The 26,319-nt window shown below is 45.0% G+C and overlaps 1 protein-coding gene across 3 annotated transcripts in view; it reads right to left on the bottom strand.

Annotated features, from left to right (window-relative positions):
• Positions 1-26,319, bottom strand: part of RSPH10B (radial spoke head 10 homolog B) — a 765,802-nt gene that overhangs the window by 111,424 nt on the left and 628,059 nt on the right. For 2 of the 3 annotated variants that reach the window (XM_069645637.1, XM_069645638.1), the window contains exon 20: positions 2,003-2,161. The exons of the other annotated variant lie outside the window; for it this stretch is intronic. In XM_069645637.1, the coding sequence (XP_069501738.1) occupies positions 2,003-2,161 (159 nt within the window). The remainder of the gene's footprint in view (positions 1-2,002; positions 2,162-26,319) is intronic. 3 annotated transcript variants of the gene reach the window in all.

Raw genomic sequence — 26,319 nt, 5'->3', positions numbered from 1 at the left:
CCCCTGGCAGGAGCTACCGAAATACGAACTTCCACAACTGTGGCATTAGGGCTTTGACCACTGAAATACACATGTGGTAAATACTGCTACTTATTTATTTGATTCAAATGCCCTTCCTTGACATTGAGAGCGTTGGGGAAAGGAGGAAGGCGTCATTTGACATACTGCATGCTAGGGTGTACATTGAGGAATTGGACGAGTGTTTCCTGCATTCTTGCCTATGCATGTAAACTGCAATAAACCACTGGAAACGCCAATGCTTATGTTTAATGGCATTCAGTTCGTAGAAGAGGTGTAGCCACTATTCGGTTGCAATGCCCATTGTGTACTGTGATTGTGTTATCAGCAAGCAACAAGGACGCGAGTCAGAGGACAGTGTTTTAAGGGTCGCTTTTGAACGCTTGGTTCTGTTACAGCAGTTTTTTCCTTTAGAAATTGGAATCCTCGCATTGTCATTGGGCCCTAAATGGCGGACAGAGTTTGCACTTGGGCTGCTTTAACCTCTGATCAGAATGTACTCGTTTTGTGGATTGTATCCACCCCTAAATTGTGAGGCACTTGCTTTTTTGAACTATCCTTTCCAAGCACAGCAACATACATGCATGCCCACACTGCAGATACACCCACACAATGCACATACAGGACATATGTCCAAACGCTCACACACCGTTCATATTCCCGCACACTGTTCATATATACTCCTACTGCAATTACACCCCAAAACATGCTCACACTGTGCATATTCCCCAAAACGCCCCAAACGTGTGCAACACATGCACAGACACACTTTTCGTAACCAACACAAACACACCCTTGCACTGCACATATACCTTTACACTGCACATTTGAACTCGTGCTGGACATAGAGCCCCAGAACACGCGCAGGCTCTCCAACTGGCCATGCGCTGAGACAGTGCTTTTACAAAAGCCCAGACTGTTGGCTTTGCCAGTGCTGGTTTCCTTTGGGGCTCATTGAAGAAAAGCACAGGTCATCTTATTCTCAAAAACTGGGTGCTGGGGGCTGTGACTGGGAAAGGATAGACATGCAAGTGTGAGAGCAGTGGGTCACACCGCTGCTCTCCCTCTTAATACACGAGAGGCTCAGAAATGAACCTCGCATGCATTGTGTCTTCCCCTGCACCTAGTCCACACACGTGCATGGGAAGGTCACTGATGTTTGTGCATTTCGAAGCGCATCCCATTTGCGCAAATGTGCAAAGGAAGTGAAAACGTGTATCTGAAGGTCTACATCTAAAATGCACACAGTGTGCGGCCAGATTATCTACCATTTGCTCCGGTGCTAACAATTGAGCAAATGCTTGGACAATATGGAACGGAGCAAACAGATTTAACCCTAATCCATACTGCACATGCGCTCTTTTTTGTACCGTTGTTGCTGCATAACGTAAAAGAAATGTGTTTACTACATTTCTTTTCATGTCACGCAGCAGATATAGTCAATAAAACTGCCTGCTTCATTTTTGACCGATTAAATACGTTTTTGGGGGCTAAACCAGTTTCCTCCAATCCATATAATCCAAGGAGCAAAATTGGTGCTGAATAATTAGCTTCATTTCTTTCAACAAGGGCAAAGTTTTGATAAACTGGCCGCAAATACTTTCTGCAGACTGGGTGCTCCTATTTTTGGCGCAAGTGACGGGATGCGATATGCAAGTTGTTCTCAGCTCTTGCCCCCCAAAAATAGAGAACTTGTTCTAAGGTATCTGACCCCAAAATATTCACCATCACTCTGCAGTATCAAAAACTTTTGACAGTAACAAAAAAACCTTTAAAAAGGAAAGGGACAGGGGACCAGTTTCTCTGCAGAAAATTGGACACCCAAAGTGTCATTGTTGCTCTACAAAAAAGAAACATTATAGATAAGTAAACATAGAATAAAAAAAATATATAGAATGACAACATATAGTCACATATTTCATGGTAAAGACTGTGGGTGTATATGCAAGCACAAAAAGGTAGTATTTTCACGGCAAACTATTACCTGTGATTTCTTTTACAGGAGTAGGGGGGTGCTGTTCTGGTGCCTCTGCTGCTAGAATCGAGTCCAGGGACACTTTTTGCTGTAGGGCAGTTTTTAGGTCCTTTTCTTCGGATAATTGATGTTGCTGCTGCGTCACAACTGCAGCGTTTGACTCTACAACTGAAGGAAATTAAACTATGTGAAATGCTATGGTTTGTATGAAGAGTTATTTTTTTACTGTGCTACGTAAATGTGATTTTTGCTTTGGATACGTATTAACTGTAAGCTTACAAAGGAAAAATTGAAAGTATACAACAGAAATTATTTGATACGTTCGGTTCAAGTAATAGCTCCTTCACATAGCCAGTGGGTTGTGAATTCTGGACTACCTCTGCGTAACAAACCACTGGGATGCCACGCTCCAGGTCGTGCAGAAGCTTCCTTGGAAAATTTATAAGAAGGTAATAGGTTCCCGTTTTCTATTAAGGGACATAAAGAACTCTATTTGCTATGCAGGTATAATAAAGTTCACTGGTGACGTAGGGCTTGATCTGATTAGCTTAAAGCTACTGGTAAACCAAGACCTGAAAAATCAGTCTTCTGAGATGAACAGTCAACGGTAGTGCAGCCTGAGCTTCAGATAACTAAAGAGAGGCTATCTTGAAATTGCCAAGAAAAAGGTCCAAATCCATCTGGCTTGGGGAACTATCGGCTGTATATTTGTCTTTATATTTTTTAAAAGCCAAATTAATTTGTAGATTTTGGATCAACAGCTGACCTGAAAACCCTCCAATGGAAAATATTCCTTGAATCCTCAGTTTTTTGATTACCCTCTTGCCAATAATCTAACAGCTTTTTCTCTGCATCCCAAAAGGCTGGCCTGGTATAAATTGCAAACCTCACATTGTATTTCTATTATCCATGGCTCCTTTGAGAAAGATACAATTATCCTCCATATTGTGAGAAACCTGATGGTATTTTCCCACCGACTCCCTCTGGATCTTCAATTCAGGTGGCCAGGGAAGGGCCATCGCTTTTGGATCCTGCCCCTGGAGGTGGACAAGGGAAGGAGGATCACCTGGGTGTAGGGTCCCCAGGGATTGGGAGGAGAATACCCAATGGCGAGACGTGGTAGTCCCCCATTCCCAGAATACCCCAACCCCTTCTCCCTCAGCCTTCATGGGGTATTTTCAATCACACCCCATCTCCCCCTACCCATTTCCAACAAAAACTGAGATGATGAAGATGCAACTAAGATCAATGAGTAGTACCCATAGGAAAAGCATTGGGAAACGAGGCAGGGCCTACTACTACTACAAGCTACCACTAGGCTGTCCCACTAATGGAGTCAGGCAAGGCCAGGTGCTGTATTCCAACTGTGCACACCTGACTCCACTTGACACTTCCCTACACTATATAAGGTGGAGTTCTGCCAGACGCAGCAAGCGAGCTGAAGACGCTGTCTGTACCAGTGAAGACATGGAGCAGAGAGCAGCAGTAACTGAAGCCTGGAGGAGAGCAGTGTGTCGAGACGCTGGCCTGGTGTTTGTGAGGGGCTGCAGCGTGGCTAGGAACACGTGCCTCCAAGGAGCCGGAGTGAGGCAACTTGCATCCTTCTGGCAACGGTATGTGAAGTGCTCATTCCCTTGGGACCAGTGCCGGTCCTGAGTGTCTGAGGGGCAGGTGGTGAGACCCTGATCTCAACCCCGCGTATCCAGAGGGAGACCGCATGTCAACGCGACGCTGCCCAGTGAGTTTCATAAAAGAAAGAAAAAGAAACTCGGGAGTGTGTGTTTAACTAGAGCAGAGTGGGAGAAAGGCACAGTTTGGAAAGGAGCATGGAATGGAGAAAGAGAGAAAGCATAAGAAGAACAGAACGTGTAAGAAATAACAGAAAGAGGGAAAACAAAGAAGGAAAAGGCGCTAGCGGCACTGAAAGAAAATAAAGCACAGTAGAGACATGTGAAGTGTGCAAGAGGCACGAGAAACACACCGACAGGTGCAAGTGTGCACGATAAAGAAAGGAAGTGTGCGAGAGGCACGATACAAAGACAATAAACTAAAAGGAGGTGCAAGTGTGCACAGTGAAAAAAAAGGAAAGCAAGAAGGGGTGCAGGAAGCACCTGAAAGGGAAAGGTTGGAAAGAAAGAAATGGATGGGTGCAAGTGTGCATGCTGTAAAGAGGAACGCATGCCAGAGGTATCATACAGATAAAATAAAGCAAAGGAAGGTGCAAGTGTGTACGATAAAGCAAAGGAAACAAAGGAGAGCAATATGGGGTGCAGGAAGCACCTGAAGGTGAAAAGTTTAAAAGGAAGTACAAGCAATAAAGAGAGGGGTTAAAGGTCAGAGTGGTCGCGCTTGGGAAGAGCGAAGAGCCCAGCATTCTCGAAAGTTTCTGATGCTACCGCATGTAAGAACTATACAGTGAAAAGTACATCCGGACTGGGAGAACTTTGTTTATTTACGAAAGGGGCCTAAGCTTGGGGAAGGGAACCCTGAGAAGTCTTGTCGAAAGAGAAAGTATATCGTGCCTCCTATTGTAATAAATATATTAATGTTGGCCTACGCCAAGCTGCTCGAAAGTCGCTTGCGAAAGAAATCTGTGTTGCAAGGTCCTGACCTTAAATCCATGTAAACCGCCATTTTAGGATTTGTTGTGTAAAAGTCACCCTGTGAGCTAAAATGGTGGACGATGTCATTCCAGAATACAACATGGCCGTTTTGACCTCTGTACATAGCTAATGTGTAATTTGCCTGCAGGCCACTTGTTGAGGTCGTGAACTGAGACCTTGTCCTTCGTTGACGTATGTGTAGAAGGATTACTCGTGCAATGAAACTAATCCACGAGCATATGTTGAGACAATGTATTCAAATACTGAACGAAGAACATCTGTTTAACTACATTGTATTAATGTTTAAGAAGGCCTGCATGGAAAACTTTAGAATACACAGTTATTGCATAGGCTTGTTGATACATGTATTAAAGGCAAACCAGTTATATGCGGTTGTTTGAGACTTGGCACAAACCCTAGATCGGTGATGTATTAAAAGGAATATTAACCCGAAGTGGGGCTGGACATCGCGCCCACCAAATGTATAAAAAGCGAATGCATTCTAATGTACAGCGTCGCTCACTGAACACACTGAACCACGCTGGAGTTCGTTGTGTTGTACTGAGGGCCGATAGCTAACTGATTTTGCTCTGTTTTTGTAACTGGATTCAGTATAAAATAAGGTACTTTGTATGTTCCTTTGTAACCCGTGTTCAGTGTATTTCCTTTTGGGGTACTCAGCCTCGATATTTTATTTCTGTTTTCACAGTTGGCACCCGAATAGGGACCCTCAAGATTGATGCCGAATTGTTGAAGGTTGACGCACGCTATCGGACCGGGATCGGACGGTGTGACATAAGGGGCCCCCTGAATGAGACGCGACACCTCAGCAGCGCTGCACGACCCGATCCTTGGACGTTAAGCGTGTGGTCTGAGACGGCATCTTGATGAGGGTCCACTTATCGAGGCAGGCAGATTTGCCGAAATCACCATACACGAGGTAAGATTAGTTAGGTAATATTCTTAGAAGTACCGATCGGTCCTCCTTAGGTTTGACCAGGTGAGTCGTGACCCGATTCTTAATTTAACCCTGACAATTTGAATTTTGGCGCATTTCAATCTGCAGACACAATTATTGACCAGGTAACACCAAGAATTTGAGATATGCCTGGGAAATTGTCTACCTGCTTTAGGGCATTATTCCGCAGTGATAGACCATCTTTAGAATTTAGCCGTCCCGCACCACCGGAGGGGTGGCCGGCATGTACTATGTACTGTAAGCATGGCATTGGAAGTATAGTATTTAATGATATTTGGCACAGACAAACCAGACATGTGTCTGAACTTCAGTGACCAATCTATGGTAGTTTTGAGATCCCTCATATTGAATATTTGGAGTCAGTCTTGTTAAAGAAAAAGGCTAGACCTGCAGCATTTGATGTTTTGCAGAATTGGAAAAAAGAAGCATTGCAACAACTTAAAGGTAGAGAGAAACATGCACACCGTCATAAAACAAACGCTGAAAGAGCGTTGTTATATGACCAAGACAAACAGTCTGAGGCGACTAAAAATATGGATAGGGCTTTCTCACTCGGAATTCAGAAAATCTATCCTTCTGAAGATCTTTATATTTCTGATGAGTTTATTGACAAAATATTAAATGAACGAAGGCCTGGTGCCTCTGCGCCACCTCCGTATGTTCCTCTTCCCGCTGCTGTACCTCTTCCTGCTGTTATTCCTGCTCAACCTGCTGTTCCTATTCCTCCGGTTGTTGTCCCTCCACCTGCTCCTCCGCCTCTTTTTATCGCACCAGTTATAGTACCTCCATCGAATTTGCCTGCTCCCTCTCTTCCAAGGGGTCCTGAGCCGCTTGTAATCGATCGAGGTACAGGAACAAAGGTTGTCACTCGCAATACTGTACCGCCGGAGAAGAAACGTGAGTTAATTGCATGGGCTAAGCATTGTATGGAGAAGGATGATCAAGCTAGCGATTTTGCCACACTTTGTAATACGGATAATTTTCCTGAGAAAAATGTTTTTATTGAAGGTTTAGGGATTCAGTTATGTATAATGTGGGGAAGATTAAATAATGCATATGTTCCGCAGGGGTTACGGGATATAAGTACTCTAGCACTTTCTAGAGACACTGTGGAGAAGGTAAATGAGCATGTCGAGAGGTTATTTGGGTATAGAAAGGAGTTAGAAAAGTTACAGAACGAGGATGATGAAGAGTAAAATGTATGTACAGAAATGGTTCCTTCCGTGTCGTAAACCGATATCGGAGGAAATGCGAATTTGTAAGAAAGACGCGATTAGATGGATTTCAGACATATCGATAACTCCAGTTGAGGTATATGACACATATAGTCAATATACGTTAGAAATGCAGAGGAAAGTGATACAGGTAATGGTAGAGTACCTGCAGGATGAGTGTTTAAAAAGGAAGATTAGTTGTCCCACAGAGTTATTGAGCATTTATAAGAGAGCTTTTTCACTTGACACTTCTTCGACTGCTTTAGCGCTCAACTTGGCTCTGTTGCTTAGTAAGCGTTCGGAGTCACCTATTTCTCAGTTGCCTATGAGAGAAGTTCCTCCGACATTTGTCCCGAAGGTTGAGGTTGCGGCCGATCCTGTAAATAATATAGTCGCTGTGAACATTCCTGCACATTATGTATCACAGTTCGTTCACGTCCCGTTCTCAAGACAGGAAGTGAATACTATTAGGCAATCTATTCCTGATGTTAGGAAAAATCCAACAGGGTTTTATAAAGAGATAGAATCCGTTTTGCAGTCCTCAGTGTTCACCCTAGGTGACATTTATTTGTTGTTTCCTGTACTCCTAGATTTATGGACTATTGACGATGTACCCGGGTTGGGAGATACATGGGTGAATATAACTAGACTCGATGGGGAAAGGCCAGCTGGCGAAAGACCGCATCAGGTGATATTAACTCTACCTGATAGAATCGTTGCTAAATTAAAAACCACGATTCCCGAAAAGAGAATTACTTGGGACAAGCTTACGGCCTGTGTCCAAAGAAAGTCTGAAGGTGCTACAGAGTTCTTTAATCGGTTCGAACAGGTATTCTCGGATTTCAGTGGACAAGACTTAGGCACAGAGTCTGTGAAAAGATTATTTGTGGACAAATTTGTACGTTGATTACTGCCTGACATCCAGTCACAAATTATGTCTTCTGAGAGCGCTTGGCAGGCGAAATCACAATCAGAAGTACTGCACATGGCTCAGTACTATGAGAACTGTGTTAATAATGAAAAAGATAGGATTGAAAAACAGAAAGGCGATTTAAAAACTAAAGTGCTATTGCAGCAAATTTTTAGGGGCCCCAGAGGGGGTAGTTCTCAGGTTAGAGGTCAGTATGTCCCGCAGGGGAATGTGCCCTTGGGTCCTGTGAACATTAACCAGTGCGCTTATTTTCGTCGAGAGGGTCATTGGCGAGCACAATGCCCCGTCCTTCAACAAAGGTCAAATAATACATTTGTTAATATGGGTAGGCTATCCAGAGGTCGCCGGGCGTAGGGGGCCCTGGTAGAGGTCAGTTTACACAGGACCCTCAGCAACCTTTTTCGCAGGACAATCTGACTCCGAGTGTGGACACCAGGAACATATTTGATCATCCTTCCGCTGCATATTTATCTGAAGAGCTTCTTTTTGATGATATTCTGTTTCGTTAGGATTACCCGAAGTAGGGTTTGGAACCTACACCTATTCCCGTCAATCAGAAAGGTCCCTACGTTGAAATGGTGGTGGGAAATAGGAAACATCAGTTTTTGATAGACACTGGAGCACAGAAGTGTTGCATTGATCATTCGTGGGTTCCAAACATTCCACTGTCAGGGAAAACCAATGTTTCTGTAGGGTTTTCTGGTACAGCAGTTGTTTGTCCGGTTTCTAGGCCGGTACCTATTTCTTTGGGTCCCTTTACGGACCAGTGTTCATTTCTGTTGACTTCGGATTGTGGAGAGAACTTGCTGGTGTTGAATTTGTTAACAGAATTGAATGCAGTGATTTATTGTTCTTCTGATGGAGTGCGCTTGACGATTTCACCACAGCAATTTTCTGCCTCGCAATTTTTGACTAGACCTTTGCCTCCAGAATTCATTGATGTACCAGAGAGCTTGTGGGCTGTCGATGACAATGATGTCAGTGTTTTACAGATTGAGCCTGTCAAAATAGTTTTGAAACATGGAATTGAGCTGCCACGCATTCCCCAGTATAAGATTTCGGTTGAGGGCGAGCGAGCGACCTTTGAAATGTATTGTTTCCGATTTTGTGCATCGCGGGGTGATTGAAGAAATTTCAGGAAGTTTGTGTAATAGTCCGATTTTACCCGTGTACAAGAAAGGCAATAATGTAATTCCATTCCATTTTATAATTGATTTACGTGCCATTAATAAAGTTGTGGCACCACAGTTTCCAATTGTGCCTGATGTAACGACAATCCTAACCATGATTCCAGCTACAGCTACTTACTTTAGTGTTGTGGACTTAAAGAATGCTTTCTTTAGTATTCCTATACACAAGGATAGTAGATATTTGTTCACGTTCACCTTAGGGGGTGGCTCGTTTACATTTACTCGTGCACCTCAAGGGTACACAGAGAGTCCTAGTATCTATAGTAGGGCTTTGAAAGAACAACTTGATACCCTTGAATTGCCCTCTACCTGTACTTTGCTTCAGTACGTTGACAATTTGCTTCTAACTGCTGACTCTGAGAGTGCCTGTAAGGAGGGCACTGTGTTATTACTTATTCATCTAGCTAAGCATGGTCACAAAGCTTTGCTTAAAAAAATTTAATATTGTTGTCAGGAGGTCGCCTATTTAGGCTATCTCCTGTCAAAGGAGGGAAGAAGATTGACACCTGAAAGAATAAAACACATTTCTGGCATGTCTGTCCCAAATACACAGAAGGAAGTTAGGGCCTTGATAGGTATGACTTCTTACTGTAGGTTGTGGATCTGAATTTTTCACTAGTGATCAAACCGATGTTGGCTTTGACGAAGAAGGGCATTTCTTCGCCATTGCCATGGAACGCGGTACACCAGCAGTCGTTTGACTTGCTTAAGACTGCATTATGCTCTGCACCAGTTTTGGGCACACCATACTATGAAAAGGCCTTTGTGTTGTTTGTGCATGAATGTGATGGATGTGCTGTGGCTGTATTAACGCAGGAACATGGAGGGAAGAATAGGCTGTGCGGTTACTTTTCTTCCGCCTTTGATCCTGTAGCATGCGCTTTGCCAAGATGTTTGCGCGCTGCTGCTGCTGCTGCCGCGTCTGTAAAACAGAGTGAGGGAATGGTTCTAGGCCATGATCTAACCCTGCTGGTGCCTCACTCTGTAGATGTTCTACTGAACCGAACTCAAACGCAACACCTCACTTTTGCACGGTTGACAAGATATGAATTGATCTTTTTTGCTCCTCACATTCAAATTAAGAGGTGTTGTGTCCTTAATCTGGCTGAACTCCTACCTTTTCCGCAAGATGCTATTTGCGGCGATGAAGTACCACATGATTGTTTGTATACGACCGAACAAGCGACAAAGGGTAGAATTGATTTGAAAGATACTCCTTTGGATAATCCGCAAGGAGAGCTGTTTTGTGACGGCTCCTGCTTTAAACTTCCGGATGGTACATCCACAGCCGCTTATGCAATCACTACATTGAGCATGGTTGTGGAAACTAAGAGAATCACGCATAATTCTGCGCAGGCCGCAGAGATTATAGCATTGACCCGAGCTTGTGAACTTTCTGAAGGGCTTGCAGTAGATATATATACTGATAGTCAGTATGCCTTTGGGGTGGTTCACAACTTTGGTCAGAGAGAGCGTTCCTAACTTCGCATGGCACCAAAATTCAACATGGCTCCCTAATAGTACAACTACTCTCAGCGCTTGTACTCCCTACTCAGTTAGCAGTTATGAAATGTGCAGCACATTGAAAGATTGTAGATGATATTGGAAAAGGGAATGCTTTCGCTGATCATATAGCTAGACAAACTTCCACTGATCTCTTCACGGAGATGTATGTTTCAAGGGAGACTGTAGATGCCTATGTAATGGATGAGGGTGTTGGGTCTGTACGGGATATCCAAGCTGATGCCACAATGGAAGAGTCTAAGAGGTGGGCTGAAGGCTTGGGGAAACTTGATGATGATGGGTGTTGGGTGGATATGGTCTAAGGGAAATGGCTGCTACCTGACGCCTATGTCATGATGATGGTTGTCATGGCACACAACCCTACACATGTTTGTGCCCAGCAGGTTACGAAAATGTTAGAAAAAGTTTGGGCAAATGACAAGATTTCGAAAATTGCCCAGCGCTATGTCCAGAACTGCATGATTTGCTTACAACACAATGTGGGAAAGGGGACATCAACTCCAAGGGGAGGTTTTGGGCCACCTTCTGCCCCCTTCGAAGTTATTCACTTTGATTTCATTGAAATGGAACGATGCAACAATCTAAAGTATGTCCTTGTGGTCATTTGTGCCTTTAGTAAATGGGTTGAGGCTTTCCTTGTTAAAGATGCTACAGCCATGACCACTGCGAAAACCATGTTAAAAGAATACTTCCCCCGGTTCAGTTTGCCGAGAGTTATCTGGTCGGACAATGGTCCACATTTTGTCGCCGCTGTAATTCTACATATATGTACAGTATTACGAATTGACAAACGGTTCCATTCGGCCAGACATACTCAGAGCACCGAACTAGTAGAAAGACACAACGGTATCATCAAGAACAAGCTCGCTAAGACGTGTGCCGGCACCAAACTAAAATGGCCGGACGCCTTACCGATCGTGTTACTAGCCATGCGTACAACCCCTCAAACTAAGACTGGGCTCTCTCCATTTGAGGTGGTAATGGGGAGACCTGCCAATATCTGGAACCTTCCAAAATGTCGAACTTTAAAGAATGTTGAAAATGTACTACTTTTAGATTATTGTAGCCAATTGACTAAAAACCTGTATTTGATTTATCACCAGGTACGAGAAGCTTTACCTGTGCGATACGAGGGCCCGGGCCGCGGCATACGGCCTGGGAGTTGGGTGCTCGTCAAATCATTTGAGCGCACCTCCTGCCTTGCGCCTCGCTGGCCTGGCCCATTCCAAGTCCTGTTGGTCACCCAGACAGCGGTGCGGGTCGCTAGATGAAAGAACTGGATCCACGCGTCGCACATCAAGGAACTTCCTCACCCTGTGCCACACGCTACAGAAGAAACAGAACCCCTTGCTGATATTGCGACCAATGATCCCAAAGCAGTAAGCAGCACTGAGAGTGTGTCGGAGAATATCTCTGAGCCCGCGAGGCTTGGGGAAGCTGCCATTTTGTCTCTGCACTCTCCACAAATTTTGCACCCGGAAACGGCTGTTTCAAATTCAGCCCCTTCACTTGCCTCCGACACGTTGCTTCCAGCAGGAAGTGACGACATATTGTTTCCGGATCAATCAGTACCAGGAAAAGTACGATATAACCTACGACCATGAAGATAGACTTACGGCACGGTTTTGCTGTGCATCTGATAGACTTACGGCACGGTTCGGCTGTGCATTCGGAGAAGAAAAAGAGTCATCAAGGGCTTGCTTTTTGCCAAAATTTGAGAAAGGGATTCTGTTGGCTGGGGTGGTGGAAGGACTAAGAAGTCGCTCGACTGGGAGGTCACCAGCAACAAACTTTGGAGTGTCCGTTTGAAGATTACAATGCCCGCCACCGCTACCGCTCGTATGGGACTTGTAAATAAAGGGGTGACCAACCGGGACAATGGACAAAATGCCTGGGCCCCAAAAACGTATTGCTGTATTCTTATAATGATATTTGGTTTTTTAATAGTCGCTGCCTTAGGATTGTGGTACCTCGAGGAAACTCACTTTTTAGAACTTTTGTTGCCTACTGAAAGTGCACCCATTGTTCCTACTCCCTTTGTACATTTGCATACTTTATCCCCTCGGGTTTCCCAGCACAGACAAAGGTACCACAATAACACTCTACTGCTTATCAAGAATGCTACACTTGCCATTTTTAATAAATTCAACTGTTGGGTCTGCTCACATTTACCGCAACACTGGGATAAGGGGCTAGGTTGGTATATTCATCCTTTACCGTTGACAACTGCCTGCTATGCTTCTCTTAAAGCACTGTTCTTTGGCCGATGGAATGATAGCATCTCAGGGAACTTTGATGGCACCAATTTGAATAGTTTTGAGAAACGTGTTCTGACTCCCCTGGGATGCTCGCTTTTTGCGAATAGGAGTAAACCGAATGTTGCTTCTATTAGGCCTTCTGATAAACTGTCTCGTCCTTTCCAATCTTTGATTTCCTTTAAAATGGTTCCGATAGGCAATAAGGATGCCATGCCTCCTTCTTACACTGTTAACCATAGCCCCGATTCAGTTTCTTTTTGCATACAGAGGAATGGAACTCAGTCAATGGGACATTTTCTAGGTTGTGCCAACGTTGCAAATTTGACTGGGGAGAACAGACCTTTGTATGTAGGCGAACCTGTCTACTTTGTCTGCGGTAATGTAGCATTCCCATGGTTGCCCAGGGATTGGCAGGGAACCTGTTATTTAGGAATCCTGTTGTTTCTTTGTTGCTGTATTCAGTGTCTGCCTGGTATGTGTTCGATGCCAGGGGGATGTTGCGCACAAGAGATAGGATCGATAGGACATAAAGTGTATGCCCCAGATAAGACTTCCAAAGAATATGTGTTGAAGGATATTTTAGCAAAAGACCTAATGGCAACAGATATTTCCAATAGTGATTCAGGGTGCATGGGCAATGATGCATGGAGTTATTTGCAAGGAGATCCAAAGTATTTTTAGCACTTGGCATAGGCCAAAAGGAGGGTTTGTCGAAAGAGAAAGTATATCGTGCCTCCTATTGTAATAAATATATTAATGTTGGCCTACGCCAAGCTGCTCGAAAGTCGCTTCGGAAAGAAATCTGTGTTGCAAGGTCCTGACCTTAAATCCATGTAAACTGCCATTTTAGGATTCGTTGTGTAAAAGTCACCCTGTGAGCTAAAATGGTGGACAATGTCATTCCAGAATACAACATGGCCGTTTTGACCTCTGTACATAGCTAATGTGTAATTTGCCTGCAGGCCACTTGTTGAGGTCGTGAACTGAGACCTGGTCCTTCGTTGACCTATGTGTAGAAGAATTACTCGTGCAATGAAACTAATCCACGAGCATATGTTGAGACAATGTATTCAAATACTGAACGAAGAACATTTGTTTAACTACATTGTATAAATGTTTAAGAAGGCCTGCATGGAAAACTTTTGAATACACAGTTATTGCATAGGCTTGTTGATACATGTATTAAAGGCAAACCAGTTATATGCGGTTGTTTGAGACTTGGCACAAACCCTAGATCGGTGATGTATTAAAAGGAATATTAACCCGAAGTGGGGCTGGACATCGCGGCCACCAAATGTATAAAAAGCGAATGCATTGTAATGTACTGTAATGTACAGCGTCTCTCACTGAACACACTGAACCACGCTGGAGTTCGTTGTGTTGTACGGAGGGCCGATAGCTATCTGATTTTGCTCTGTTTTTGTAACTGGATTCAGTATAAAATAAAGTACTTTGCATGTTCCTTTGTAACCCGTGTTCGGTGTATTTCCTTTTGGGGTACTCAGCCACGATATTTTATTTCTTTTTAAACACTCTGACAACATGTTTTGTAAGAGACATTGTTGTACTGTGTGAGGAGAAGCCTATACTTGGGCAAGGGAACCCTGAGAGGCCTGACCAGAACTGTTTATTCTTTTTTTTGTTTGTAACTGGAAGAGTCCGAGCTTGGGGAAGGGAACCCCAAGAGACCCAAGGATATGGTGAACTTTGTTGATTTGCTGCAAGAGCGTGGAAGTTTCCATGGGCTACCTTCTTGCACTGGCAGATCTACACCCATTGGTAAGACTATCTGAAACCAGCTGTGGCTTACATTTCCTTTTCTTCGAATCACTATTTTTTCCTTTTAAAGACTTCCTAACATTTTTGTAAAGAGTGAGGGCAAGCATAGGTTTAGACACAGACCCATTATCGTTTTGTTCAGCCTTCGAAGGCCCTTAGAAACATCAGTTAAGGGAACCATCACTTTATAGTTAGGGCCAGTAAGGCATTACACCAACCCAGGAACCTTTGTAAATAAAGGTTTTGAAACTAACATCCTTGAGTCTTTGTCTCTCTTGATACCATGCCTGTCTCACAATATTATTCTATTTCATACATATTTATTCTCTGCTCCTGTACAGCCCTCATCTATCCTTCCGACTGCAGCTTACACATCTTGTTAACAAATTCAAAGTACTTATCTATTATACAATGTATGATATGATTAGCAGCATCCTAATACATGAAGAAGTAATTAGCTCTGCCTTTATTGTCTGCTTTACAAAACTCAACTCATCACTGTAATATTTTACAAATTCCCTGTTAGTGCGCAATGAATAATTGAACTGCATTAATCTCCTGCCTTTTATTTAAAGAAAATCATAAACGTATACATATTTGAATGATTTGCCAACAATATTTTCCCCACTACTAACTTTCAAGACATCACCATGCAAAAACTTTACTTTTTTCTTTTTTTTTTTTAAATCGAAAATGTGAATGTGTTTCATCCGGTGCAGGCTTGGTGGTGTTGTTTCTAAGGAGTGACTACAGCACCAAGTTCTACCAGACCTACGGTATGCCTTACAATTAACAGTTAACACTAACACTTGGTATTCTGTCTAAAGAAAAATGGTTTGACAAATTAATTCAAACATGAATCTTAATGCAGTGTGACAGGAGGGGGGGCTGCCACGAACAACCACTATGATGCTCCAACCAAGCTCCAAGGTTATTTATTCTTAAGACAGACAGAATGGCTTAGAAAATATATTAGGGAAGTTAGTGCTAGGGCCACCCCACCCCTCACTTCTTCCCTCTGTTTTGCCCCTCCTTAGACGAGGCATTCTTAACTGGGATGTTAGTCGCTATTGGATCGGGGACATCTATCTGTCTTTCGTCGATCTTCTAACTATCCCTAATCTAGCCCTCCTTACAGTTCTAGGGATGTTAGGGATGGTGCCTTCTTCCACGCTGCTCCACCGACTCGTTGTTCACACACTTTCTCACCTGACCCTTCTCTGCACTGTTTTGCAAGATGTTCTCCTATCCCTTCACACTCATACTCCGGCTTCATCACCTCCACCCTTAGATTTTACCACTCTCCTTTCTCCTCTACTTGCAACGACTCTTACCCCCAACTACCACTCTATTACTGCCTATGCTGCTACTTCCTTCCCTCCTCCTTACTACACCTTCTACTCCGACTCTATCGTTAGCACTACCACTCTTGCTATCTCTCCCACTATCACTTCCACTACTGTTGCTATCACCCTCTAACACTCACTACTGTCCACTGCTACCAACTACCTCCGTTACCACTACTTCCGACTGCTAATACCACTTTCTACCACCATTACCTTCTACTGTCACTATTCCACACACTTCTTACTTTCATTCACAAACACTCCACAACCCCCTTCTCTCCAATAACCTTTGCACTCCTTTTGTTCTAGCCTCCTCTGGTTTCTTGGACATCCTCCTCTGTCTCCAGTCCTCACTCAACCAACCCCCACCGCACACCGCACACCCACCAGGCTTCCCTTTAAATGGCCCAGCCCCCTGCCCGTATTGGCCAACTCGACCTGGCCAATAACTTACCTTCCTTAAGGGTGTGTGGCAGGGGAAGGCTAAGGGGAGGACTTAAAAGGGTTCCTAAGCCCTGGCCCTTCCCATGCAGTTTTAGCGTAGAGACAGACATGGTTAGTAGGGGACTGGTTTCCCCTTGTGTCATGGCCCTTTTGGGGCCCTTCTTTAATTTTGTAATCCCTGGTGCGACAGTGGCTGATCTCCCTTTCATGGACTCCAGCTGTTGTGAAGTATGCCGCATCCCACAGCATTGTGCGGACTGCCTCCTGCAGTCTGGCATTCAGCGTCTTTATCAAGGACTTGTTCCGCTGCTCTCTGCTGCAACCCTCACAGCGCCACACTAGCAGTTAAGGATGGGTTGGGAGGGGGCCTGCCCTCACTCATGGAGTTGGGGTGCCCCTCCCACCCCTGACAAGGCCTGATGCCAGGCCTTGTCACATAGCTACACCCTTTCCTGGAAGTCCTCCTCTTCTTTTTGCTCTCCCTGTAGTCTATCTGCCTTTCGGTATCTGAACAGGAACTTAAAAGAGAACAGTTGTAAGGCTAGAAACCATCTTAGTACTCTGGGATAGGAATCCTTGTTTTGGGCCATCCAGCCCAGCGGAGCGTGATTCGTAATGAGGCAGAATGTTCTACCTATAACTAAATATCTCAAGCTCTACACAACCCATGTTATTGCCAAGGCTTCTAGTTCGATGCTGGAGTAATTCCTTTCTCGCAGGTGAGGTTTTCAGCTCATATATATGATGGGTCTTTCATCGCCACTATACACTTGGGATAGGACAGCGCCTAATCCTACTGCAGAGGCATCTGTCTGGAGAATGAATTCATTTGAGAAGTCAGGCATTATGAGAACAGATTCTTTGCATAATGCTTCCTTGAGCTGTTGAAAGACGTTTGTGTTGTCAGCCGGCAGAAGTCGATGCAATAGCTCCAGGACTGATTGAGTTCCGGGACCAGGACAACTGGGGAGAACCTTTCACTGTGAAACAGTTCTATAATACCCAGCTCTAGCATCTTTTCCAGTTCTTCCCAAACAATCTTTTTCCTGGCTTCGGTTAGTCTATATAGGAACAAGTCTCACTCACCTGTGAGCAGTGGCGGGCTCGCGCGCCCGCTTGAAATGCAGCTGTTTTTTTAGTCTCCAGCAGTCATCCGGACACGCTCTTCTGCAAGATCCCTGCAGATGGACATATATCTGCATCCAGATATCTGAGGCCAGCTAAACCATCCTGCCCTACTCACCCCCAACCAGGACGGGACAACCCACTATTATTCGCAATAACAGGGACGCCATCAATTGCCAAGCTACCTGTCTTTCCAGCAATGCAGAAGTGCCCTCCGGGGTTGGACCCAGGTACGAGTACTCTGCCTAATCAACAGGGGATAGAAGCTCTTTCGCCCTGAGGAAGGCTGTACATATATGACACCAATTGTGGCAAAGCCGAAACGTGCTTCCAGTGCTCACCAGTCCAACACTGGATTACATCTTTACAGTACCTTCTATACAGCACTGGCCATTTTCTCTAAGATTCAAAATCTTCACAGGTTGGCAGTTGGCAAACTAAGAGACTTGTCCAAAAATTGAACAGGTCTCCAGTCTATAATAAATGACTACATCCTATTAGGATTAATACGAAACAATACCCTGACTCTTGTTTGTCATAGCAGGAATTGTTCCATTTTGCAAATCAGACACATTTGTTAGATGATTGCTATTATTACTTCAATTTATTTGTTTTCTTTACCTGAGATTAGTTTGTTCTATGAATTTTGTTTTTGAATGTGTCTATTCATTTACTGGTTTCATTCTTTTTTACTTTTGGAATAAGTTTAAATATATATGTATGTTTTATCTATTTGTACCCTCAGCAAACTATGTTGTATGATTTTGTTTTTTGGTGTCTTTTTCCTTAATTCAACTGTGTTAACAATACATTTTTTTTTTTTTTTTAGAGTTTACGCTCACTGTGTTGTTCCCTTAGTGACTTTTCAAGCACCAACTTAAGCCATTTTCCTTAAATATATTATTTTTTTCTAAAAAAAACAACAATGAAATGAAAATTGTTCCAAATGTGGATTTTCTCTTTGTTAGTTAATCAGTATTCTCTACCCCTAAATCCACATTAGCCTCATGGGGTACCCCTATTGTCTGTATTTTTCAGTTAGCCTATATGGATTAAGGCAGATTGTCCTTCCTGGGGTGCGTATATGATGGATAACCCCTTTTACCAGGCCAGGCTTGGACGAGATCACTTCAGCATACCAATGGTGTTGTTTATGTGTAAAGCCGTAGGGATAGAGACTCCACATATTTCTGTTGGTAAAGGTGTTGTCCTGGTGTTATTGGCAAATAGTAGCAGTAGTTGCAGACTAATGTTTTCCTTCCAGGTTTTCAATGTATTAAAATGATACAGTTGGGATGGTTCCCGTCTATCTGAGTGTTGTACTTTATAGGTTAAGGCCGACACCTTCTCTCTAACAGTATACGGTCCATGACATCAAGCCAGCAACTTATTTTGGGTAGTATGCAATAGTAACATTACCTGGTCACCCACTTGGTATGTAGGTGTGTGGTCCCCCAGTTGTAAGCTTTTTCCTGTCGATCTTGGGTCTTCTGCATGTTTAATTTTTCCAGCTCCCACACCTGTTCCATATACTCCCACGTGTTCTGAATAAGGAGGACACTGTTTTGTCTTCCGTTAGTGCCTTCTCAATCTTCCCAGAGGATATCAAGGACGTCTTGTGGGTTCTGCCCCTACACAAGCTCGATGGGAGCGAAACCTGTCAAGGGGCGGAGGGGCCCAAGGAATAAGGTCATCCCAAGTGTGTCCATCCTCATCAACTAATCTCCAACGGATGCGCTTTAAGGTTTGTTTAAACTCTTCAACAAGGCCACCTGTTTGTGGATGGTACACAGATGTTTTGAGGGTTTACATTTTCATAATTTCTTTCATTTTGATCAATAGTGGTCAGAATGTCATTCGAATCCACCTCATTGTAGAAAGCTCACTGCTTCTAGTCAAATCCGATTTCCTATCTGTTGTATGTTCTTTTGTGTTCAAAAGAGCATTGTTCCTCCCGTATAAATAAATATGTATATATAAATACTGTCATTATCACCCTCTAACATGCACTACTACCAACTACCTCCATTACCACTACTCCCAACTACTAATACCACCATTACCTCCTACTTTGTCACTATTCCACAAACTCCTTACCCTCACTCACATGCACTCCACAATACCCTCTGCACTCCTTTTGCTCTAGCCTCTCTGGTCTCTCGGACATCCTCATCCACCTCTGGTATGCATCCAACTAAGCCATACCGCACACTGACCAGTTTTACCTTTAAATAGCCCAGCACCCTCCCCTGACTGGCAAATTCACCCTGGACAATAACTTAGCATCTTTGAGGGGGTCAGGGTGAAAAGGGCAGTGCTTAAAAGGGCTTGTAAATGGGCATGGCTAGGAGCCGGAGCGTGAAGCATGGCTCCCCGACAGCCCCTGGACCTAGCCCGGCAACCATATGAAATGCGGCGGCATCTGCACCCCGAAATGACGGCACACTTCCCCGAAACTCCGGCAAATACATCAGGAGTCGGGAGACGAGGCGGCAATCCGCTCCAATTAGCAGAACTTGAGCCCTGCGAACACGGCCTCACCCACCACATGTTATAGCAAAATGGCGGCTGATCCCTGAAGCAAAACGCGAAGACCGAGGGTGGAGGAGACCACCAGGTGATCGCTTGGACCCTCGACGTCACTGATTCAACATTTCCCCAGATGGCACTGTGGGAGGCCCAGATCCCTCCCCCAGATTATACCTCCTAGCCCGGAACACCACCACTGCAGGTGAGCTATGGCAGCGAAAAGCTCCTGCACATACAGTGCTACCTAGGCCGGATAGGGGTGGTGAGATGCGTCTTCCGGAAAGGACCCAGCAGCACACAACATCACCAGGATTTCAGCTGTGAGGGAAGGAGGCTCTGTCTGGGGCGCATCTGCTCAATTGAGGAAGCCGGGCGGCCTGAGACCGGGCAGGCGATCAGCAAAGCAAGAAATGAGGTGTGGAATGAGCAAGTAGCTCATCCAGAGGTCCCCCAACATCCCCACATCCCTACTGATACCTGTCTCTCCTGGCTTCCACAAGCTACTGCAGATAATAATCCAAGTCACCACATAATTTGAATCCACGCAGAGGACATAGCGAAGGTCTACTCGGCGGTTGGTCACCACAGGCGGCCGGGGCAAGCTCCATATTATGCGGCTTCACAAAGTACCGCAGCCGCGCAGTAAAGACCCTTAATCACACGCTGGCCACATTGGTGCAATGAAGGCTGCATCCCACTAATCTACTAACCAACAACCTACTGATCAGGGTCTCGTGAACCCAATCACACAAGTATGGGGTGGTGGATCTTGGAGGTCAGCCGTAACCTGTTGGACTAGCTACTTGGCAGGGGATAACGCACCCCAACACAAAGCGACATGGCTAAATCCACTAAAGCCACCAAACACACAAACATCTCCACTCTACTGACGGTGGGTGCAGCAGAGAAAGCCAAGAAAGGGGAGTGAGTGGAAGCTCTGATACACGCAGGAACAGCCACAACACCCCCAGAGTAACACGTGCAGTCCATAACCAAATCCGACTTAGCAGCCATGACCAGAGAATACCAGAAAGGCACGGAGGAGTGCCTGAATAAAATCACTGGCCTTGATAGAAGACTGGAGGACCTCAAAAGCAGAATGGCTGAGGTGGAATCAGCTCTTTTCGAACAGAGCTATGAGATCAGTGAAGGCGCTGACAAGATCACGGCACTTGAAGCCAGATGCGAGGCGCTGGAAATGAAGCAAGAGGACCCTGAAAACCAATCCTGGCATAACACCATCCGCTTGAGGGGCATACCATCTTCAATCTCCGAGTCAGACCTTCACGACTTTGTCCAAGACCTCTTTCGAGCACTTCTGTCACTCCCCGATGACTCTCCAATGGAGCTGGAAAGGGTGCACCGCACAACAATTAGGCAATCACTAGCTTATACACCACACGTCCTAGCAAGGGTACATTTTTATAAAATCAAGGAGGAATTAATGAGAAAGGGCAGAGAACGGCAGAGACTCTCACCGGCTCCAGTTCAGGGACGTGTCGGTGGCCCTGTATCAAGACCTAGCCTCTACCACACTGCTGAAAAGGAAAGATTTTAAACCAGTAACTGACTGGTTTAGGGAGAGGAATATAACATACAGATGGGGCTGCCCCACAGCACTACTCTTCACAGTTGAGGGCTCTGCTTCTTGGTCTGAGGCAACCCTGATACTACAAAAACACATTTCCAGGAATACAACACCCTGGTAGCTATTTCCCAAGCCACTCAAAGTTAAATGTTTTTACAGTGCCCCAGCTAAATTGTGTATCTTGTCCTTTTGATTGCTTCTTTGCACCGATGTTCTCCTTGGTTAGCTTCTGCGATTATCTGGCAACAGGCTGCCTGCCTATGTGTAAAAACAGGCAATAACTAACAGGCAAGAACTTGCAATTCCCCCTTTCTCTATGGGATACCCAAAACAATTACCAGCAGGATGTTCACCCAGGTCAGGCTCCTTTTCAGACTGAAGTTATTATAGCCCTTCAGTTGTCAGTTGCCACCCTGGGAATGAGCTCACTATTTATTTATTTTATTTCATTTTAATCTTTTATTTTGAAATTTTGTGGCATGCCAAATTAATAGAAGCACCACTTTGGGAACAGGGATGAGGACCAATTCAAATTGTCTCACATTACAAAATATATTTCTGGATGTCTACACAGTGCATACTAGATAGGGTTTGAAAGTCAAAGTGTAATAAGATCTGCTCTCCTTCCGCAGGTGTGCTGCCTTGTACCCAAGTTTGAGCCCACAACAGGATCTGGTTAGGCCTCTGCTCCTTGAGGATCTTTGTGTCCTGCGCGGCCCTGGGTTAGCACTGGGTTTAAGCTTGCAGCAGCTTGCAAATAGTTCCTTTTCCTACACAAACCAAGAACCTCTGGCCCTTGCCAGGAAATGGTTTAAAGCCATCCAGTAGACTCACAGCAACATACATTAACAAATGCCTTTTTGCCTTCTCAGTGAGCCTGATGGCTGGCGCACCCGTGCTGGAGGAGGGCGACTTGAGGGGCGGAGAGACCTCACTACTAATGGCTGCCTCAGTGCCCGCAGTGAGCAGGGACCACAAAGCGCAGAATCAGGCCCCCCCCCCTCGAACAGCAGAATGCAGTGGAGCTGCATACTAGGAGCGGGAGCGAGTCGCAACACTCTGGCTCTGATGCCTGGGGAAGGGGGCAAAGTTAAGTTTTCCTCAGGAGCATCTGCGAGGGACTCGGCGTCCTGGCCGGAGCGCGGGGCCGGGGACTCCTTGCAGGTACCCCTCTCTCCCCCTATAAAGCGAGCATTGAATGTTTGGAAGACCGGAGGCCTGAGGATCCACCAGTTGCTCCCTTTCTGACTCTGGAGCCTCCAAGAGGGACTGCAGGACCACGCTCCTCGGAGGGACCATAACTGCATCCTCAGTGTATCAACATGGCTACCGGCAGTGAGGTGGTTGTTAATTGCTACAGTTTTGCTACTGCTTCAAAGTTGGAAGCAAAAGTTAAAAACCTGGTTACGCAATGGGACTGCAACGGCACAAGACCTAGATGGCGGATAATATGGACCCGGTCTTCCCCCGTGTCTTGGTGGAACTAGATTCCGCCAGGGAACTACCACAGCACCAGAAACTGAAATTCATCTCGCTCAATGTGAGGGGCTAAATGCACCCCCAAAGCGCAAATCAACACTCCAGAGCCTGCAGAGCCTGGGGGGCTCTGTGATCTTCCTGCAGGAAACCCATCTGCTGCCACTGGACTCCCGTGCCTCCAAAGCAGACACTTTCCACTCCAATTCACAGCCTCCAATGGCTCCAAGAGAGGCAGCACAGCAATCCTCTTGGCAAAAGGCATCCCGTTCAAGGCGCTGGAGAAGATATACAGCCCAGAAGGTTGTTTCACAGGAATCAACGGATCGATATTCGGGCAATTATATACCCTGATTTCAATCTACGCTCCCAACGAAGGACAGGAGTCCTTCTATAAAGCACTGGAGGCCAAGCTGCTCCCTTTCATCGAGGGCCAAGTAATCATTGGGGGAGACTTCAATGAGGTCCCGGACCCCCTAATGGACAAACCTCACCCACCATCCCCAAGGGACTTTAACATTGCTAAAGGGCTTCTTCACCTCTTCGGGGTGCTGGGGGTGGTGGACTCTTTGAGGGCATTACACCATGGCGAAAAATACTTCTCCTTTTTTATCACATGTGCATTGGTCTTCCTCCCGGATAGACTTGCTCCTGAGATCCCCACAAATGCTCACCTTCGTCGATGAGGTAACCATAAGGCTGAGACTGTTATTGGACCACGCCCCAGTCATGTTGACATCCCAAGCCTACAACCCAGATCCTCCTCCCAGACCTCGCTGGAACCTGTATGATCCGATCCTGAACGACAAGGCACTGAGGGACGCCATTGCCAAGGCAATCCGGATCTACTTTCAGGAGAATCCAACAGAAAACACCTCCCCAGCGAATACCAGGGATGCCATGAAGGTGGTGATCAGGGGGAGCTGATAGCCCACGGGGCAGCATATCGAAAATGAAGCCTAGAGAACTGCATGAAGCTAGAAGAAGACGTTTGGAGGGCCGAAGGTAAACACAAGAAGGCTTGGTCGCAGAGGGCCCCATTGCTCCCTATAGGTAGCCCGGAACAGGTTTGAAGCACACTACACAGAGGAAACGGCCCACACTCTGGCCAAATCTAAGCAGGAATACTATGCCAAGAACAATAAAGCAAACAAATTCCTGGTGGAAAAGATGGCCAAGATAAAGCAACAAACACCATAACGAGTCTTTGGGACCCAAAGGGAAAGATCCACTATACAGAAGACGCCACACTACAGCTGTCAGTGGCCCATCTCACAGAGACAATGACAGCTGCTCCCCGCAATTGGACAGAACAAGAGCGCTATATTGAAGGAGCTACCCTCCCGCACCTCAAAAAGTCTGACATAGAAGCGCTAGATGCCCCAATCACGAGCGAGGAAGTAGACATAGCCATTAAATCCCTGAAATCCAGTGCCCCGGACCCAGATGGGTTCACAATGAAGTTCTACAAGCTATTTTGCTCCCAACTCCTGGCCCCCCTGACAGCCCTTTTTAACTCCTTTGGCTTGTCAGGTTCTGTCACCCTAACTATGCAAGAGTCCACAACCACCCTCCTGCTTAAGCCCGGAAAAGACCCCAGAGAAAGCGCCTCATATATACCCATTACCCTATTAAATATAGACGACAACATATACTCTAAAATCTTAGCAAACCGCTTGGCGAGGTCCATAGGAAAAGAGGGTGTGACTTTCCCCTGCCATGCAAATCAAAATAGTGTGAGGGGTTAGTAATGCGAGGCAGACAACTGCTTGAATTCTTCTCAAAATTAGATATTTAGTAGTTACCCTACTTATCAGGGAATTCCCTACCTAGTCTAAAGGCTAAGGCAATAACTCCTGACTTAAACAAACTGGCCATCACACTAAACAAAAAAACATTCAAGGCAAATAATGAAACAACATAAGATGATAAACAATAATTGAACAATATTTGGAGGACCTTCACCTGTCCTGGGTAAATCCCTTCCCTGGGATTTTAAAGTCAACTTCAAAGTATTCAAACATGAAAAGAAAAGTTTTAAAACCAGTTCTTGTAAGTTTCAAGTCAAAACAAAAGTTCATCAAACAAAAATCCACCAGTAACAAACTTTGGTTCAAAAGATACCCTTCCAACTTCAGTCAAGAAAATAGCATCAATTGCAATCCTGGATATCTTCTTTCCAAGATTATTTGCCACAGTTCAGAAAATAGGTAAACAACTTCTACTACAACTTCTCAATTGGTTAGGACCTCTGCAGTACATTTGGTATAATTGTCAGGCTGCTTCCCTTTGGGTTGTTGCATTCCTCTTAACAACCACCCTTCTACTCCTGTTACTGTGAGAATAGTCTCCTTTGTTCCACGGTATGCCACTACTCCAAACAACTTCAATGTTTGTTTGTTTGTTTATTTATTTAGTATTGCGCACCAAACCCTTGGGTAGCTGGGCGCAGTAGGATAAGATAACTTAAGCTTAGCGTACAGAATGTGACAATGAATACATATACATATACATATGCATACAGCTAATAGAAAATTACTGCCAATCCGGTTGCAGTGGAATGGTGAATTACAGTTATGTATATAAATATGACATGATACAAGCAATAAGGCATGGTTAGAGTCTAATACAGTGGTAGTGCAGGGCACAGACAGGAGGCTAGCTATCGGTCATTTGTTCGTAGCCATTTAAGTACATTAAGTCTAAATTTGGGATACAGTTGTTCCTTTCTGAGGTCAGGCGGGAGCGCGTTCCATGTCTGTACCGCTATGACTGGGAAGCTAGATACACCAGCTGTGACTCGTTTAAATCTAGGCATCTCTAGAGTGTAGGCATTGGCCGCTCTCATCGGACAGGTGGTAGATCTCCTGTTTATCCTTTCAGCAAGGTAAGGTGGTGCTAAGTTATTCAGGCATTTAGAGGTAAGAGAGACTGTTTTCAAGAGGATCCTGTCAGATACTTTTAACCAGTGAGCCTCTCTTCTAGCATTAGAGATGTGTTCTTTGATGGGGATATTCAGAGCTGCTCTTAGGGCATTATTTTACATTCTTTGAATTTTATCCGTGACATATTTGTTGGCACCTGAATAAAGGGCATTAAAATAGTCTAATCTAGACATTACAAGGGCATTGGCCAGCGTGATGCAGTTCGAGGTAGAGAGGAATGGTTGACATGCTCAGAGGAGCTTGCAGGTGTAGGCTGTTGTGGATGCAAGTGAGTTAACTTGTTTCTTAAGTGAGAGGGTAGCGTCAAGATAGAAGCCTAATGTCTTGACCAGAGGCATCACCTTGATGAGATTATTGTCGATATTAAAGGCGGTATAGCTAGGGCTAAGTTTTTT

This window comes from Ambystoma mexicanum, chromosome 2p (genome assembly GCF_040938575.1).
Source record: "Ambystoma mexicanum isolate Mex_15411 chromosome 2p, UKY_AmexF1_1, whole genome shotgun sequence".
In the NCBI taxonomy this organism is placed as follows: Eukaryota; Metazoa; Chordata; class Amphibia; order Caudata; family Ambystomatidae; genus Ambystoma; species Ambystoma mexicanum.
This window is presented reverse-complemented; position numbering and strand designations above follow the sequence as displayed.